The sequence below is a fragment of the Haemaphysalis longicornis genome, unplaced genomic scaffold, assembly GCF_048455015.1.
Source record: "Haemaphysalis longicornis isolate Haplotype H1 unplaced genomic scaffold, Haemaphysalis longicornis Haplotype H1 scaffold_3, whole genome shotgun sequence".
In the NCBI taxonomy this organism is placed as follows: domain Eukaryota; kingdom Metazoa; phylum Arthropoda; class Arachnida; order Ixodida; family Ixodidae; genus Haemaphysalis; species Haemaphysalis longicornis.
In genome coordinates this window covers 27,459,162-27,478,808 of record NW_027526335.1, presented here as the reverse complement: position 1 = coordinate 27,478,808, position 19,647 = coordinate 27,459,162, and the positions used below count along the sequence as shown (strand labels likewise).

The window sequence follows — 19,647 nt, the reverse complement described above, 5'->3', positions numbered from 1 at the left end:
CTCGTCTTATTTTTGCTTTTACATTTAATACAACGACGTGGTGTCTAAATAGCATGGGCAAAAAAGAAAAAGAAAACGAGGCCGAAAGGGGGTGGATTCAGTGCTCAGAAAGTGTCAAGGAGTGTTTTGACACCAAAACACCCCTGTGGCCTAGCATATGAAGCTAACATTTGACAATTCTCGTGTCTTGCCGACAGCCTTTGGAACCGCCACAGTGACTTCGGGAACTACGATCAAGTTCAAGCCACCGACTGGGACAGACACCATGATGAAGAACGGGGTGTCCAGCACAATCAGCACATCACACCAGTGCATCACCTGCATGAAGGAATACGAGAACAAAAGCTTGGAGGTAATGTCCACAGGGGTGGAAGATACTTGCTACCAGTTTTAGTTCAGTGGAAGAACCCCCATTATATGTCGCCCATTTTACGACGACCCGCTTCTTACCACGCATCACCGTGGTCCCGGCAGACTCCTCATAGTGAGCAATGCATTAAAAACTCTGATTATACAACACTTGTGGGCACGCAGTTCCCTTCGTGACTCTAGCGGGGATCAGCTGGCGTTTTTGCCACCTCTTACGCCGCTTTGCCAGCTCATCCCGACCTTTATTTCTTAAAGGAGTACTGACACGAAAATTTCGTTATCCATTTCTATTGCTTTTATCGACGCTTAATGGTCTGGCTAACCCGACACAGCCCTTTAAATACTTCAGCATGCGATAATTCATTACATTGAACAGCCTGAAAATCGTTCGTTTCAATTTCCCGCGCTTTCAGCTTGAAAGGCGCATATTACAGAATCCCAGCATGACCTCACCGCTTTTTGTGAAAGTCAAAACACTGAAAAGGCCGATGTGGGCGTTGTTTCGACCACGTTGCCGCCGGAGCTGAACTACAGTGGTCCAGCCACTGTAGCTGAATGGCTGAGCTGCCTGAAGGTGGCAGGCCTACTGTTGCGGCGGAAATTCGATGACTGCTTTCAATAAAAGATCTGATGGCGACTGCTATTGCGATTCCTGGCTACATTATCGCTTCCTTTCTAGTGTGTGGGACTTATTTTTGCCAGCAGTGCCTTTCTGGGCAGCGGTTATACCTGTAGCTTGGCTACGTGCACCCGTTTGTCAATGCGCCAGCGCCCAGTCGCCGCTCGTGGGGCCGCGCGTGAGAAGTGACGTCACGAGTTTTTGACAAGCGGTGTCCGGGTCACTTCTTTTGGCTACCACGGGATGATGGCATGCTGATGTCCATTTGCTGAGTGCCGCTCTGCGTGCTGTTTCGTCGGCGCGATAAATGAGATCGAAATAAAGTATGTTCTTCGCGTCGCAGGCCGCTCATATTTCAGCCAGGGCATTCTGTTGAGCAAAGGAAGCGAACTGTGCAATAATATTAACGCCGATAATCGGTGTCAGTACTTTTTTAACCCCCGTTTGACGCTGCTTGATGTGCCAAGGTAAACAGTCCGCAATGAGCCTGACCACTTGCTGAACAGACTCAAGCAAGGAGGTGGGTACTGGTGGGTGGGGGCTTGACCTTTGATGGCTACATGGGTAGCATTTCGGCTGGCGTACCCGCAAAATTTTCCGCCATTTTCCGCGGGGCTACCATGGTTGCCAGACCAAGACTGCGCTCCGCTTTACGGGCTGCCTTTACCGGCCCCATACGTTTGCAGTACCTCCCCTAGGGACGAAGCGAGAAAAAAAAGAAGGAACCCGGGCCCGAGCCACGGCGCGAGCGCGCAGGGGTTTGTTTCCAGAGCGGGGCTGACAGATCCGCGGCCTTTACGGGCCCAAATACGTCTGCAGTACCTCCCATGGTGACGAGCTCGAAGCTCGTGGTGACCCTAGCTCGAGCTCGAGCCCGCGGCGCGAGCGCGTATGGGCTTGAACCAGAGCGGGGTGACAGATCCGCGGCCTTTATAAACGGGCCCCAATGCGTTTGTAGAACTGCGAATGTACGATGCAAGCTAATCAACAGAGGGAAGTCCTGGTCTGGCAACCATGGTAGCCCCGCGAAAAAATGGCGGGAAAATTTGCGGGTACGCCAGCCGAAATGCTACCGCTACATGTGGCAGCAGAGTGCCAATGAAGCTCCCACTGAGCCAACGAACGGGAAAATATAAGCATGACCAAACTCCAGCTTTCCTCGGCCGCTTGATCCAAGTTTGTTCCTCCAACAACGTCCTCTCCCCCTGTTTGTTGTTTCAACCTCCCCATTGGTCTACCACCGTTTCTTTCGAGACTTGACCGCTTTACCACCTGATCTCTCCTTATCAATGTCTTCCAAATCCGCTTGTCGCATCGTTCCTTTCTCTCCCGCCTTGTCTTCTATCACTGCCTCATACCATTGTTCGTTTGTGGCCTTGGTAGTTTCACTCTCGCCTTTCCTCTCTCAGAGAACCTGCTCGGCTGTGTCAGCCTTCCCAGCTTTTCCCGCATGCGTGACGTGCAGGGCTGGCATGCCAGTGCTGGGCAGCATGGGGGTTGCGTAGTGCACGGCAGCGTAGACTCTGCCAAGGGGAGGGGGGCACAAAATAGGCATCTTTTAGGAACTAGGGATGTCAGTTGGGGGTTTGCAAATTACTGGACAACAAACTAGATATGGTCATTTAAATACCGTATAATGCGAAATATAGGTCAAACCTTTAGTTGAAAAGGCAAAAAATAAAATTAGGCGCAGAACATCGTTTTATTGAGGCTATAACTTGTTCCGTCTCAGATTGCTCGTTAGGGCTGTCTGAAATGTCGCATGACTGTTTCTGGCTGGCTATTGCCCGCACTGCAAGTCGTCTTCGGTGCATTCCAGGAAAGTTCATTGGCAGCACTTTTAAACACTCACAAGACCATGTCACCAGAAAACCGTGCGCAAAGCGTGGGACACTTGTGTGTAGACCATCGCGAGAGCCAGTCAGTGCAGGCGGCCAGCAAGCGTCTCGGGGGTACCCACTCACAGAGACGTCACACGACGCTTACTGACAAAAGTCACCACCTTGTACTTAAGTTCCAGGTGCACAGAGCAGTGCCCATGAAACGAGGTCTTCTGAGCGTTGCATACCGAAAGCTGCCCCTTCAGCTTACGCCAGTAGCGCACACTTTTTTTTTTTGGTGACGGCGAACAGGCGCAAGGCGGGCATGTTGCTGTTGGTTTTGGCATACTCCCTAAATTTTCTTTTCAGTGCTGTGGTGAACTGGCACCAAGAGCCTAAACTCACTTTGAGCGAGAAGAAAATAGCACGCTCATGTTCACTGACAGCGAGAGAGGCTGCAGGAAAGCAACAAAACAAATATGGTGGCGTGTAAGGTTGATGGAGGCGGCGATGGTGCCTTTGTGGTTTGTATAGGCTTGATGGGCTGCCCAGTTGCCAGATGACAACTAACATTATGCCAGTGACCACTATATAGGTCGAGGGGTGACTTTTCCGCAAATTTTTCGGTAAAAAATCTCGACCTATATTCCGCCTTATATGGTAAGTTCTAGCCCACCTTTTGCGTGATACCACCTGCTGGGGCAGCATTTACCTGCACTGTGATCATTCGATACCCTGGTCGTACGATTCTTTTGTGCGGTCCTGTGAAAGTCGTCTTATCGGGGTTCCACTGTTGTAGGATGGCACTGTTCGCTTGCATTGCTTGATGTTTGAGGGGCAGTTATACAGTTTGGGGGGCAAGTAAAGAAAAAAAAAGAACCAGCTGTATTTGTTTTTGTAAAATTTTACAACTGTTACCTGATGGTAACATTACAAGGTAAAAGCAATAAAAAGTCCCCGAAAAGTGCTTATATCTTATAGCTTTACATGGCCCTCTGCAGTAATGTCATTATGAGGAGGCAGGCCCTTGATGCACCATTTATTGGGATTGTAGCGAAACGCCACTTTGAGCTAACCTTTTTTTTTTTTTTTTTTCCAGGCAAGGCTTCTGCAGATTTTCTTAAGTCACTCTGATCAATTTACGTCACTATGCCAGGAAGCCAACATTGTGTAAGCAATGTCAAATGTGTACTACACCAAGTAATAGCATTGTGTGAAGTTATAAACAGTTTCACCTCCAAGATCTACTCAGGAAAGTACCATTTGCTGGTTTGCAGTTTCAGTGCATGCTTTCAGTTCCACTATTCCGAGAAGTTGTGAATGGGTTGACCTACAAACACAGTGGGTAGGAACAGCTCTTCAGCTAGCGTGCGTTCCCTGAAAAGGGTGCGGTGCAGGCGAGAGCGGGGTCGGTAGCTGTGCTCACGCCGCCCTGTGTGTGTGTTGCGCAGGAGCTTCGACTGGAGGACTACGCGGCCAACCGAAAGGGCGGTGGCCAGGCAGCCATGGGTGCATTTGGGGCCACCAGCCAGCAGGGCTCCATCTTCAGCTCACAGCCCACCCAGCAGCCAGCGTTCAACTTTGGCGCCACGCAGAACAAGTCTCTCTTCGGCACCTCCTCAACAAGTGGGTTGGGACGCCACTGCTAAACAGCACCTTCATGTGCAGCTGGAGAAACGTGACACTGGCTCCAGAATTTTCTGAAATGTTGTCTCCTTCCCACCCATTTCTGAATGCAGGCAACATTAACGCCGTTTGTGACACAACAGGTGGTGTATTTACGGCGTTCAAAAGCATGCTAGCTGACAGCACTGTGCTAATTGAAGTTACATTGCCCACAAAATCAGTTCGGCTCCATGCGTTCGTCCCATGTGTTTCTCTCGTAATCGGATGCTTTATCAGCAAGGAGTTCTTGTAATTAAGCAAAATCATTCAAGTGTGTTTTTTCTGTATGCAGATATTTCAGTTGGAGTAAATCAGAGTTATTTTATAAATCATCTGAATATTCGCTGATCCTCAGCATTCTTGTGAGTTTTTAATCGGAAAGCAGTAAGAACATCCAAAAGACACATTCATGGGGTCTGTGGTAGCGCGGGGCCGAAAAATGGGCAAAAAAAGCATTTTCTCAAAAATGGCATTTTTGGTCTCCACGGCCATTTTTCTATCAGTCTGTAAATTTTCTCATCAAAAGGCACCATATTGTGTGGTTATTATATTTTAATAGCATTTTAAAGTGCACTCTACAGCTCAGTTAGCGCAGAATTCGATGGTGAAACGGCACTTTTCTTGCCATGCAAAGCTAGCATTTCATCCTGAGATATCTTGGCACCCAGAGCAGGTACAACTTTAATTCTTTTTGCTTCTGATACCAAAATGTGTGGAGAATACAATGTTGGAAACAAATTTTTCAAATGGAGGCTTTGGAAAATTATTACGGTGTTCATTTGGCACCACCTGCGAGCCATTTCTGGCAGAGTGCGGGAGAAGCGAAGTTCCCTTGTAAAAGGACCAAAAATAGCTGAATCAAAAAAGTTCTTCCTGTGTTGTATTCTTTAGTCATTTGTCTGCCTAGCCACGCGGTAATCGCCATTCTGTATGGAGTGGTTATTTTGTAATTGTGACCCAAAATAATGGCAATTAATCATTAATTAACTCAAAATATAATCGACGTACAAAAAAATCTAATGGCAGATTTGAAATCAGCACAAAAAACTATAACGCAGTGCGGTTTCGTTAAAATTGGTTGGTAAATAAAAAAAACAGCGCTAAGACCAGTCTGCCCCCTTACGTAGCGTATACAGTGAAGCCCCGATGATATACGTCCCCCCGTCTTACGATGACCCACTTTTTATGACGGATCATTGCGGTCCCGGCAAACTCCCCACAGAAACAGTGCATTACAAAGTCCGGTTGTACATGCTCGGGTGCATGCGGTTCGCTTCACATGCGGGACCCTGGCGAGGCTAAGCCAGTCTTTTCCCATCTTTTACACAGCTTCGCCACCTTGTCCCGACTTTTCTTTATTCCTAATAGGGGATGTGGCTTTTGAAATCAACTTTTTTATTTCTTTGTGGATTTTGATGAAAATTGGCACAGCAACTGGAAATGCTTCTGTGATAACACCATGAAAAATTTCAAAGTAATATTTTAAATACTTTTTTATTTATAAAGCTTTCTTTCTGGTCACGTTGTACCGAGCTTGAACGGCTTATAAAACATGATAGAAAACTTGTTCGGAGTGCTTGGCATTCTGAAATGAATGGAGGGGGTCGTGACAGTTTAAGATTTTTTTTATTTATAACACAACGAATTCGAAGCTCCCATCGGGCCGACGAATGTGGAAACCCCCCGGCGATGACTGGACACTCGCTTTCCTTGCTCGCTTTATCCAAGTTTGTTCGTTTCATGATGCTCCCTCTCCCCAATTCTCTGCTGTCTGCTTATCGGTGTCTTTCAAAGCCGCTTTGTTGCTCTTTTCCTTTCTTTCTCGCCTTTGTTTTTTCATCGTTGCTGCGTACTATCATTCGTTCCACTCGGACTTGGCAGTTTCACACTCCCGCCTTTTCCCCTCTCAGTTTGCTTGGCTGTGTTGGCCATTCATCCTGTGCGCAAGGTGCAGAGCTGGTGGGCTAGCAGTAGATGGCATGGGGGTAGCGCGGCCGATGGCGCATGGCTCCTGGGGTAGTGCAGACGCTATGAAGGGGAGGGGGGCACAAACTTACCATTTCTTTCTTTCTTTTTTCTTTTTAAAAACTTCAAATTTTAGTGAAAAGTTTACGAATTACACGAGACTGTGCTAAAAATGAATAAGTTCGTAGCCCACCTGTTGCAGCCCACCCGTCGCGGGAGACCGTCTGCTAGGTTGGCATTTACCCTTTCCCCGCTCATACGGCACCCCGGTCATGCGGTGATTTTGCGCGGTCCCTTTAAATTGGCATTATCGGGGTTCCACTGTGTGTGGTCAGGCCTGATGCCGCATTTGGAGCCCTCTTGAAGCTGCACATTCTTTGCACTGAAATCGATCACCACCAAACCAGTGCGTGTGCTTTTTTCCTGCAGGTGGTTTTGCACCTGCTGGCGGCTCGCTGTTCGGTCAGACCTCTCAGAGCCAGAATGTGTTTGGCAAGACGACTGGGTTTGGCATGACCACTCCAGCTTCCACGTCAGCATTCGGCACCAGCACGGGCTTCGGCACGACTGGCACCTCAGTCTTTGGTCAGCCACAGCAGAAGGTACCAGATCGTTCGTACCGGTACAGCCTAATCAGTAACAAGGTGTTAAACAGGTTTGATGCACATATTGAAGGATGCAACTAGAAGCAGAGCAAGGCTGAGAACTGCTGGAAGCTATATAATCTTAACTCTTTCGGGACCGCTCCTATAGGCCATCGGTCACATATGATCGATGGTTTCGCGAGCGTGCGGAATAAAAATTTTCGCTCGATGGAACACCTAACGACATCTAGGAGATAGTTTGAAAACTAGAGTTTTCTCTTTTGTGAAGTTTCTTTTTTTATCGCCAGGCGGCAACGCATCAGATATTTTATTCTGACGGGCGGTGGTTCGGAATGTAAACATACTCACGCGCGAGCGCGATAAGAGATCCGCGTCGTCTCGTCTCGCATATCTTCGCCTTCTACTGTGGATTTTTACGATGAGAGTGGCAGTGAAGAGTCGAAATGCGACTTTAGAGATCGCATTTCAGCTCAAGTGACGATTCGGGTGTCGATCAGCCTGGAACATGAATCGCGCTCAAAGGTGGGTGTTGGTTTCGGTTTCAATTGGCTCTGGAATAGGTATGTGCGCTCGAAATATGTTCTGGCTAGTTTATATCTGTTCGCTAGGGTGTTAACTACCTATTGTGGTGATCTCCTGCCACCAGCGCAGAAACGGATCAAGTTTTCGCCGAGCCGAGAGCCCGGCGTGTACCTGGGCGACGACGTAGCCATGGCCCTAGTGCCAAAGAAATCACACACAAAACAAAAAACCAGTTACACCTAGCCGCATCAAACTTTCGTGATGAATAAACAAAGCATTGTGTTAGATTTTGTATATCCTGAAATAATTTTATTCTTTTTAATTATTCTTAGATTTACGCTTTTTTCTATCTTTTTCAGTAGTTTTTTTGCGAAGTTCTTACTTTCTGATTTTTTCATGGTGCTATCGTCAGTGTTGAAGTAAAACACGGTATTGTATGTCAAAGAACATATAATTAGCTGCATTTTGGTATATGCTAAAGCAGGATGGTATCTTTGCTTCATGTAATAAAAAATTTTCACCGAGACCTCCCTTTTTCATCACTTTTTCCGGCGGTCCCGAAAGAGTTAAGGCCTTACTAATTATGGTGGTGGTGCATTATAAGAGTTACCTGGGGAACCTTGGGCCAGCTACGGTGTTTCAGTGTTCAAGCAATAGTTCCTGCTGGTGTAATAATGAAACCTCTTATATTTATTCATTAAAAAAATTGTTTTGCAGAAAGCACTCAGGAGATGATAAAGACAAAAAGTTAGTGTTTTTGCAAAGTTGATGTAATAGCACTATGGAAGTTGAGGCTTTACTTATTTTGGTGCCGCTATTGCTTCCTGGATTACCGTATTTACTCGCGTAATCCTCGCACTCGCGTAATCCTCGCACCCCTAATGTGAGCCACCAAAACTTGAATTTTTTGGTTCCTCGCATAATCCTCGCACCCCCAACTTTGCAGCGGCGAAAGTTGCCCGCTCGCGAAACCCGCATGGTGCACGCGCTCTCCAACGCGCGCCCTCCCCCGCCGCCTCTCCGTTCGGCGGAGAGGGCTGTGTATCCAAGGCCATCCAGGCGCCCTAACAACCTGCATGGCTACTCCCTAACAGGCGCCCTAACACGCTACTCACACGGTCCTTGAGCCCGTTTCGCGCATGTTTCGCGTGCGCGCAACCAGACGGTGTTCGCTGTCGTGTCGTCGCGTCGCCGTCGTGGTCCCGCCGTTGAGCGGCAGCAGTCAGTGAGTCACTCGCGTCAGTGGTGGATAGCTCGCTGCCGTATTGAGAACTTTTTGATCTAATTGTTTTGTGCTTGGTGCCGCTTCGCCATGGGGAGGAACGCCAGCTACACTGCCGCTTTCAAATTGAAAGCGAAAGAGTACGCGATCGAACCCGGCAACCGTGCCGCAGGCAGGCACTTCGGCGTCACCGACTTCAACGTGCGTTACTGGAGTAGGGCACGCACATACAACGACGAGATAGAGCGTGCGCCAGAAAGCAAAGGCGGCATTTCATGATCGCTGATCGACGGGAGACTGTTTACGTTGTAAATAATAAAATAAAAAGAAATAGCTGCTGTTGGCAACACTGAGCTTACCTATACAAAAAACGACCGCTACATTTAGCGGGATTGGCATAAGGCAAATTGGCAACACTGTGCACCGGATTTTTTTTTCCCGCATAATTCTCGCACCCTTAACTTTGCGTTGACTTTTCCGAAAAAAAAGTGCGAGAATTATGCGAGTAAATACGGTAGTTAATGTTGTAATGGGGGTAAGAGAGGCAGGCTTGAGGTAACCACGAATGTTCATTCATCTGGACAGGCTTGCCTGTGCGGTAGTTCCTATCTTGTTCTGACTATCTGTTGCTGGGGTGAAGGGTGAAGAGGAAGAACTTTAAAGTTTTTTCCCAACAGCATAGAGGAACAGTGAAGGAGTAAGAATGTTTCCGTGCCCCTGTTTTTGTTGCAGTCTATATTCGGCCAGCCAACAGGCACGGGGCTGTTTGGCGCCACCCCAGCTACCACCCAGGCATCCACTGGCTTTGGCACCGGCGGCTTTGGAACCACATTTGGTGCAACGACCCAGGTATGAAGTCTTTGGGTCAGTGTGCAGCTTTAGCTACGTTTACAACTACTTCTTGCACTCAGATGTTTCTTGGCGTTTTCTACTGGAAAGGTGGAAGCTTGTGTATAGCAGACGTGTTAGGAGCAGGCGCTGTCACTTTCAAATGGATAAACCTTTGATACAGGTACCTGAGGCCGTATTAGCCTTTTTTTTTTTTTTTTTTTTTGCATTTTCAGGCACAAGACACACACCGATAATTGCAGAATTCTTGCCCAAGGGCGTGGGTTGAATTCCTGGCCGCAGCGGCCGCTTCTCTGATGGAGGTGAAAAGCTAAAACGGCCGTGCGCTCCGAGATTTTGGCACACATTGAAGATCCCCAGGTTGTCAAAATTAATCTGGAGCCCTCCACTACGGCATGCATCATCATCTGTGTAGCATTGGCGCGTTAAACCTCATAATCAATCATTGAAGTGCAGAGTTCTTGAAAGTAAAGGGGGGCGTGGCTGAAACGTGAAGTGCAACCTTGCTGTAAGGCACGCCATGCTGCGACATCTATGTTCTTGCAATATCAGTATCATTATCTCTCGTTCTCTTTACTGGTTGCATATTGTAAAAAACATGACAGTTATTATCTCTGCTGTGCAGTCCCATAGAGTCCCCCTTCCATCTGCATTGTCCCATCTTGATCACAATTGAGTTCTTAGTGCTGTGTGGAAGCGAGGCGTTTTAAGATAAGTGCTGGTCGCTGTAGAATCGAGGGGTCGCGAAAGCTGTGCCAAGCGCTGAGAAGCAAGTGGGAACATTTTTTTATAACCAGGCAGCATGAATTACCTAGGCAGGCATGCAATGTGGCTTAATTAACCAGCATCTTTCAGATATAGGGTGGGATGTTACGTCCATGTTGTCCTTTTGTAATGAGGGTTACAACCAATGGTGCTTTGTGTGCGAGTGAGTGGGAGATAATCATGCAGTTGTGTTTTTATCGAGATATAACCATTTCTTCATGTGGTCGGTTGTGTGGGTAATATTCAGGGTTCTTTTATTTTTCTTTCTCTGTGACATGCTATACGAGTTCTACGCAGGTGCAGGTTATGTGTGTGAAAGTGCAGCACACTTGCTTATTTAAATAGCGAAGCAACAGATTAAGTCTACCTTGCATGCTGCTTGTCCACAGACGAACGCCTTTGGTGTGCGGCCGACCTTTGGTGCAACCACCACAGCAGCCACGGGTGCCTTTGGCTTTGGCAACACGGCTACCACTGGAACGTCGTCGCTATTCGGGGCCAAGCAGCCCGCGTTCAACTTCGGAGCGACCACGCCTGCATTTGGGACCACGACCACTGGCTTTGGTATGTGCCCTACCTGTGTCTTTGGGCCTTCACAGAGAAGCCTACTTTGGGTAGTATTTGTCAGTTAGTTGCCCTGTATTTTCATTTCAGGTGTTCTCGTGCCCCTCAGAAAAATTAGGGAAAAAAGCGCTCAGATTTTGTTTTTAGCTGTCTCACAGTTGCAGCTTTATTTTCTTGCAGGCACCGTCAAATCTTGCAATTATGAATTCACCCAACCTTACTGGCAGATTATTTGAATTGGCATTTGGCTCTTGTCATAACACCCCCAACCAAAGTGACTTCACCTAACTTGGTACCTGCTTTTGTGAAACAAAACTGGCGTGTGTAGCGTTTTCAGAGTACTTCTAGGCCTAGGTTTTTTTTCTGAGGTTGCTTGTTTGTTAAGGGGGGACGCAGCTTTCAACTTCAGAAAAATGACCAAAACATCGTTTTTTTGAAAGCCACATATTCGGCTTCTATGTTTTCTATTCTGTGCGTCTGCAAAGTTTTTCCGCTGAAAAGCGTCGCAATGTTGCATAACAAAATAGTTTTGCCAGGCGCGGTGACGAACTATCAGCGCAAAAGGGCAAAAAAAACGACAATTTTCGGAGCGCTGTATCTCTGCCACGGTGCCACCGGGCACGGCCATTTTGATATCGTTAGATCGGCCGAGCGTTCGCATTTCCGGTTCCGCTCGTCTCTTTTATCTTCGTTCATTCACAAACGCACGAACGGCAGAAAAGAAACGACGCGCAAACGAAGCTAGAAATAGATGCTGAAGCGCTATTCATCCTCCGGTCGGGGCGCGCTAAGACGACCCTCCTGATTGGGTGTCGCGGCGCAATGCAAGATGGCGGCCGCCTGAACTGCGTAGCGTGGGCGGTTTCAGTTTATTTTCGCTGCTTTGTTCTGCCAAGTTTCTGTTCAGTCTGTGGTATTCAACACGGACGTTATCGCAATGGGAAGGCCTGAGATCACGAGCCAGATTAGGTTAAGTTGTATGACTCGAAAGGCGGAGGTATTGAACGCTTCGTGGTGCACGTGACTCTACCGTCGCCAGACCCCGGAGGGTGACGCGGTGTGCGCGCTTGCGATAGCGGTTCGTGAAGTGAACTTTTAGTCGGATTTGTGATGTTTACACGCTTAGTTCTTGCTGTGTTTTGATTGTGGGCTCGCTAAGCCTTGGGAAAGAAACGGTCGACGCGTCAAACGCTGCGGCGTGCACGGCATAGCCGACGCGCATTGGAGCATCACATGTCTGCGCAACCGGTTACTATTGAACGCCAGTAGTTGTAATTAATGCCTGCGACGTTAGATTTAATCATAAAAGCAACCTGACAAGCCATATCAGGGATAATCAAAGTACGATATGTCGCGGTAAGCGTGCGCTGCGATGCGCGCGAGCCATATCGCCTTTCTTGCGCAACGTTTCCCGTGCACTTGTAATAATCATGCAAACAGGTTTGAGTTAAGAATATAGGAATAAAAATATGTTCTCTGCGTTAAAAATTTACCTTACTGTCGTAGCATTTAACAGTGATTTTTTTTAGGGAAATTATTGATACTAATGCATATAATCTATGGCTTAGGGCATACTGACAGTGCTGCGAGAAATATTGGATGCCTTAAACGTCAAAAGTAGTGAAAAAAAAACCTTCCGTCAAAGTTAAGGGGAGACGTGGGTCTTGAAATGAACTTTTTTATTAATTGGTCTGTGATAATGAAAATCACTTTGCATATGTGTTTTGTCTTCCTCATTTCAAATATGTAATTAGTTTTCAAGTGGTATAATTATTTTTTGAGTTATAAAGAAAACACTAGAGCCTAATTAAGTAATTTCTTACGGGCCTTTAAGGAACTTTTTATTAAATTTTTCTTAAAATAAATGGTATGGATGTGTAGCTTAAGACCTGCCATGCATGCTGAAGCTATTTATATTCCTGTAAAGATAGTTGATTGGATAGAATTAATAAAATTATGCCAAGTACAGTTTTCTGAAAACTTAATGACCTCTAATTATAACTCATAACATTTATTTGAGGCAAAATGAGCCAATTAAAATAGCTTCAGCATGCAGTTCATTTTATCCCGAATTCAACGGTATAACACTTGTAGAAATCCTTTGAAAAAAACTACCTCAAAACCCCTGTAAGGCTAGGCACATATGCAAAAAAAGGGAAGCTGAGAAAATCGCAGTTGAAGTTTTACTACAAGTGACAGTTTTATCTATTGAGCATATGAAAAAAAGAAAGGTTCTAGAATGTAGCTCGCTTTTCGCTCAACAAGAGCATACCAAGTTTGCTGAAATCCGTTGGTGGGAAAATTATGAAATCCTCTGTCTACAGATGGCACCTGGCAGAAAAACTGAACAAAAGCAAAGCCAGAACGTTGCTTCAATTTTTATGCTGTTGGCAGCGCGCCGTCACTCATTAGCGACTAGGGCTGAGGTGCCGATCGTGCACCACAGTTGTAAACGTTTATTTTGTTATGTTACTGCTTCATTTGTAGCAATCAAATCGGATTTGCATCGCGTGAAATGAGTTGCAGCGAAGGGGCTGGTAACGGAATGCCCGCCACTGTTCTGTAACGTGCATGTGCTTGGCTAGGTGGGGTAACCACGTTTTCGGTCTAATCTACTCGTATATCACGTCACTAATGCACATTGTGCTCAGTGCGAGCATTTATAATTCCCAAATCGCTCATCTATATGGTAACCTGCCGACAAGGAAGCGCGCGCCGGAGTGCGGGCCGACCCGCCGCGGCATCGTTGATAACAGAATGAACACACTTCCCTTGCGACGTCGGCGTGCGGCATCCTCCACTTTATCATTTCTTTTCTTTCTATTTGCTGCTGATCGAAATATAGACGCAACTTAGTGCCCCCGCAGGCGTAATCATATCGCTACGCTATCGTCTCGGCAGCCCGCGGGGGCGCTAAGCCTACCTCCGTCTCGGCGCCGTTCTCGCGAAAAGTCGTCGTCAGACACGCAGAAAATCGTACTCCAGGCGCTTTTAATACTGCTAGTTCTTCCTTTCAGTTATCGATAGACATATTTACTTTATTTTTACGCCATGCGGGGCTTTTGCCGGTCCTCGCATAGATGAATACATGAGCCGTTGCACTGTGATGAGAGTGCCGAGCAGACGACCCACGGCGCCCAGCCAATGAGGTTGCGCCCTGCGGTCACGTGCAGTCAGTAGCCAATTGGGCGGCGCGTTCCGTCTCTTTTCTACCCCGGTTTTACTCGCAACCAATGGACGAAACGGAGTGGTTCTGGCGGGGAATTGAAAACGAAAAGACGCGCTTTCGAATGAGACCAAGATGGACGCCGTGGGGCATGTAGAACCCGAGGGGCGAGTCGTCGAAAAAATGCTATTTTCGCGTCGAATCTTGGCCGATTTTAGCGGGCGTCGGTGCTATAAATTGATATTATGGCTCAAATACGTACTCCTGGGTCTGGATATTTTGCTAACCGGTAGAAAAATAGCTCTACTTTCCGAAAATGGCGATTTCTAAAAATCGATTTTTTGGCCAAATTTCGGGATTCCAAGACCCGCGTCTCCCCTTAAGTGATGCACAATATTATACCAAGCTTCAAAGAAGCTCATTTGCATCCTTGTGGTATGCAAACGTTTGGCAATGAACACCTGCACGTATGAGTACTAAGTTGCTGCACCAGGCAAAGTAATAAAACATAAAAGAAGCCAAAAATTTTCAAATTTAAGTAAAAAAAAATGCTTCACTTGTTGCCATGGGGACAACACTGCAAAGGGAAGTTGTCCAGTGCGATATAGCCAACCAGCTAACCTACTTTTGCTGAAAGCCCATTGAAAGCCATCTCCCCCTCCGTTTGGTCTGCTAACTGGGCTATGTACTCTTCACAGAGGAGCTGAAAATGATGTTTTGTGGAAAGAGAAAGGCTGTAAAAGGCACTCCAATTTCAAGGCAAGGCAAGGCCTTCCAGAAGCCCCATGTTCAAAAGGACATGAAAAGATACAACCGTGACGACCTTTGATGAGTGAAACCTATGTTGCAACTTCGGAAACTGTTTTCTCAAAATTGTTTTTTTTGCCACCTGTGTCGCTTGTTCCAGGGATTTTTTTGTGACCGCTGGGTCTATTTTGTTTCCGTTTCTTGCATTACATTCTTGATGAACAGTTGAGGTCATGATATTTTTGGTTTTCCAGATTTGTTTTTTGTGATTTTTTTATTCAGATAGTCGTTCACAGTCGACATGCCTGTTGCACATTAACCTCTAAAAAAATGAAAACTAAAAAACATTGTGCTGTAAAAAAAAATTCTAAAACTGTCACGACCTTGTCCATTCATTTGGGTATGCAAAGCACTCCGAACAAGTTTTCTATCATGTTTTATAAGTCGCTCAAGCTCGGTACAAGCGGAACAGAAAGAAAATTGAATAAATAAAAAGTTATCAAAATATTACCTTGAAATTTTTATGGTGTTATCACAGAAGCATTTACAGTTGCTGTTGCCAATTTTCATCAAAATTCACAAAGAAATAAAAAAGTTGATTTTGAAAGCCAATTAAGAGGCCCATTCTTTGATTTTATGTGCTGAATGACTGGAGGAAATCGGTGAAATTTTATTGTTGTTGTTGTCAGGGCTCCTAACTATCACGAAAATAGTTTTACAAAGCCCCTTTCGGTGCACAGTTGGCAAGGCGAAACCGCGTGCTCCTTGCAGGTGGATTCTCCACACCCAGCACGGCCACGGGTGGCCTCTTTGGGGCTCCCAAGACCACCACGGCCTTTGGGACGGCTGCGCCCGCGTTTGGCTCCACCGGCTTTGGCACCACACCCGCCTTTGGCACCACAGGCACCCTGGGTGCCCCCGCCACGGGGGGACTGTTTGGCACCAACACGGCGGCCAAGCCTGCCGGCTTCGGATTCGGCACCACCACAACCACGACGCCCTTTGGAGGTTCGCTGGCAGTGCTAACTGTGCGGCACTGTTTGCAGAGGCTGCACGAGGGATGTTCCAAATCTCTCCCGTCGGGGGCTGCTCAAAAGGGAGGGCTTAAAACTTGTCTCAACTGACTGTGCTGGATTGCTGTATGGGCCTCCTCAGTTATGAGCTCAAGACTGTTCACAAACTGCCGGAATGCAACCCGTCGCTTGATTTTTTCATGCATTCCGATTAGGTTTTCAGTCTGACTTGTCTGCGCACAGACTGTGCGCAGACAAGTCCGCGCTGGTAAAGGGAACATGCCCTATGTGGCAAACACCCTGATGTTGAATGCTCTGTCAAACGTCATTTGCATGCCCTTGTCGTCGATCTCTGCTTGGGGGCCCCTTGTTTATTTTTTGCTGCACACTGTGCCTTGTTCTCTCCCGTAGGATTTGGCCAGACTGGTCTTGGCACTGGCACAGGCTTTGGCACTGCCATGCCAACCATGGGCGGGTGAGTCTGCTGCTGTTTTCTCTTTATGCAACACACTATGTTAATGCGAGAATGCATGAGGTTGCAGGTGCAGCTCTCGGCTACCATGACTTTTTTCTTTAATGCAGGGTAAAACCTGCAAAGTGCGAGATTTTGGGGGACAGTGTTGAAAAATGATGGGACAGCCTGTAAATTTATAATTACCCCCCTACTATATTTTTAAATAAAGGTGGGGTAAGAACAACCAGCGTGAACAAGATTTTGGTGCGCCGTGTTAAAAAAAACGGCAGGACAGTCTATAAATTTATCAGGACCCTGTGCGCCTTGTAACCCACATGTAACTTGGCCACTAATTAAATTCGGTAAGGTACCACTCGGTAATATGCACAAGTGTATTAATACCTGCTTTTGGGTTGTGGAGGGCCTTCCCCTACCTTTTTTTTTTTTTCTTTGCCCTGGCGGTTTTCTCTTCAAGTTGTTAAGCTTATTCTGGAGAAAGAAAAAAAAAAAAGCAGCATTAAGCATTGAGGCAACAATTTTCGCAGTGTGGGAGCATTGATTGTTGTGCATATCATTGGTGAGCCGCAGAGTTTTGGTGAGGGACTTCGCAGCATTGCATGACATGAAGAACTGCATAGTACGTGTAATTGTAGGAGCTATAGAGGCCCAGAAGTTCCTCATGTTCATTCTCACTGCGTTGACGTGCCTGACCTTTTTCCTTGGCAGTTTGGATCCCAATGCAGCCGCGGTGCAGCAGCAGCAGCAGCAGACACAGCGGCTGCTCGAGTACCTCTCCAGCAACCCGTACGGCGACAACCCCCTCTTCAGGAACATGCTCAAGGTACCCACGTGACGTTTTGTGGCATTCTGCACCATTGGATCTCTCTGCAATGCGGTGGTTGGTTGGATTAAAGCAAAGGGGGATGCAGGTTGTGTGATTTAGGGACGTGGCTTTCAAAATCAACTTTTTTATTTCTTTGTGGATTTTGATGAAAATTGGCACAGCAACTGGAAATGCTTCCGTAATAACACCATAAAAATTTCAAGGTAATACCATATTTACTCGCATAATCCTCACACTTTTTTTTCGGAAAAGTCAATGCAAAGTTAGAGGTGCGAGAAATGTGCGGGGAAAAAAAAAATCCGGTGCACAGTGTTGCCAATTTGCCTTATGCCAATCCCGCTAAATGTAGCGGTCGTTTTTTGTGTATGTAAGCTCAGTGTTGCGAACAGCAGCTATTTCTTTTTATTTTATTATTTACAACGTAAACAGTCCCCCGTCAATCAGCGATCATGAAATTGCCGCCTTTGCTTTCTGGCGCGCGCCCTATCTCGTCGTCGTATGTGCGTGCCCAACTCCAGTAACACACGTTGAAGTCGGTGACGCCGAAGTGCCTGCCTGCGGCACGGTTGTCGTGTTCGATCGCGCACTCTTTCGCTTTCAATTTGAAAGCGGCAATGTAGCTGGCGTTCTTCCCCATGGCGAAGTGGCACCAAGCACAAAACAAAGAGATCAAAAAGTTCTCAAAATGGCAGCGAGCTATCCACCACTGACGCGAGTGACTCACTGACTGCTGCCACTCAACGACGGCACCACGACGGCGACACGACAGCAGGCTGCGCGAACACCGTTTAGTTGCGCGCACGCGAAACATGCGCAGAACCGGCTCAAGGACAGTGGGAGTAGCGTGTTAGGGCGCCTGTTTGGGAGTAGCCATGCAGGTTGTTAGGGTGCCTGGATGGCCTTGGATACACAGCGCTCTCCGCCGAACGGAGAGGCGGCGGGGGAGGGCGCGCGTTGGAGAGCGCGTGCACCATGCGGGTTTCGCGAGCAGGCAACTTTCGCCGCTGCAAAGTTGGGGGTGCGAGAATTATGCGAGGAACCAAAAAATCCAAGTTTTGGTGGCTCACATTAGGGGTGCGAGGATTACGCGAGTAAATACGGTATTTCGATAACTGTTTTATTTATTAAAGTTTCTTTCTGTTCTGCTTGTACCGAGCTTGAGCGACTTATAAAACATGATAGAAAACTCGTTCAGAGGGCTTTGCATTCCCAAATGAATGGACGAGGTCGTGACAGTTTTAGAATTTTTTTTACAACAATGTTTTTTAGTGTTCATTTTTTTAGAGGTTAATGTGCAACAGGCATGTCGACTGTAAACGACTATTTGAATAAAAAAATCACAAAAAACGAATCTGGAAAACCAAAAATATCATGACCTCAACTGTTCATCAAGGAATGTAATGCAAGAAACAGAATCAAGGTAGACCCAGCAGTCACGAAAAAATCCCTGGAACAAGCGACACAGGTGGCAAAAAAAACTATTTTGAGAAAACGGCTTCCGAAGTTGCAACATAGGTTTCACTCATCAAAAGTCGTCACGGTTGTAGCCTTTCGTGTCCTTTTGAACATGGGGCTTCTGGAAGGCCTTGCCTTGCCTTGAATTGGAGTGCCTTTTACAGCCTTTCTCTTTCCACAAAACATCATTTTCAGCTCCTCTGTGAAGAGTACATAGCCCAGTTAGCAGACCAAACGAAGGGGGAGATGGCTTTTAATGGGCTTTCAGCAAAAGTAGGTTAGCTGTTTGGCTGTATCGCACTGGACAACGTCCCTTTGCAGTGTTGTCCCCATGGCAACAAGTGAAGCATCTTTTTTAGATAAATTTGAAAATTTCTGGCTTCTTTTATGTTTTATTACTTTGCCTGGCGCAGCAACTTAGTATTCATACGGGCAGGTGTTCATTGCCAAAAGTTTGCATACCACAAGGATGCAAATGAGCTACTTTGAAGCTTGGTATAATATTGTGCATCACTTAACTTTGACGGAAGGTTTTTTTTTCACTACTTTTGACGTTCAAGGCATCCAATATTTCTCGCAGCACTGTCAGTATGCCCTAAGCCATAGATTATATGCATTAGTATCAATAATTTCCCTAAAAAAAATCACTGTTAAATGCTACGACAGTAAGGTAAATTTTTAACGCAGAGAACATATTTTTATTCCTATATTCTTAACTCAAACCTGTTTGCATGATTATTACAAGTGCACGGGAAACGTTGCGCAAGAAAGGCGATATGGCTCGCGCGCATCGCAGCGCACGCTTACCGCGACATATCGTACTTTGATTATCCCTGATATGGCTTGTCAGGTTGCTTTTATGATTAAATCTAACGTCGCAGGCATTAATTACAACTACTGGCGTTCAATAGTAACCGGTTGCGCAGACATGCGATGCTCCAATGCGCGTCTGCTATGCCGTGTGCGCCGCAGCGTTTAACACGTCGACTGTTTCTTTCCCAAG

The 19,647-nt window shown here is 46.6% G+C and overlaps 1 protein-coding gene across 2 annotated transcripts in view; it reads left to right on the top strand.

Moving 5' to 3' along the window:
• Nup98-96 (nuclear pore complex protein Nup98-96) overlaps positions 1-19,647 on the top strand; it is a 79,301-nt gene that overhangs the window by 4,017 nt on the left and 55,637 nt on the right. For both annotated transcript variants that reach the window (XM_077702701.1, XM_077702700.1), the window contains exons 6-13: positions 198-352; positions 4,260-4,434; positions 6,868-7,040; positions 9,520-9,636; positions 10,791-10,965; positions 15,650-15,886; positions 16,303-16,366; positions 17,072-17,186. In XM_077702701.1, the coding sequence (XP_077558827.1) occupies positions 198-352; positions 4,260-4,434; positions 6,868-7,040; positions 9,520-9,636; positions 10,791-10,965; positions 15,650-15,886; positions 16,303-16,366; positions 17,072-17,186 (1,211 nt within the window). The remainder of the gene's footprint in view (positions 1-197; positions 353-4,259; positions 4,435-6,867; positions 7,041-9,519; positions 9,637-10,790; positions 10,966-15,649; positions 15,887-16,302; positions 16,367-17,071; positions 17,187-19,647) is intronic.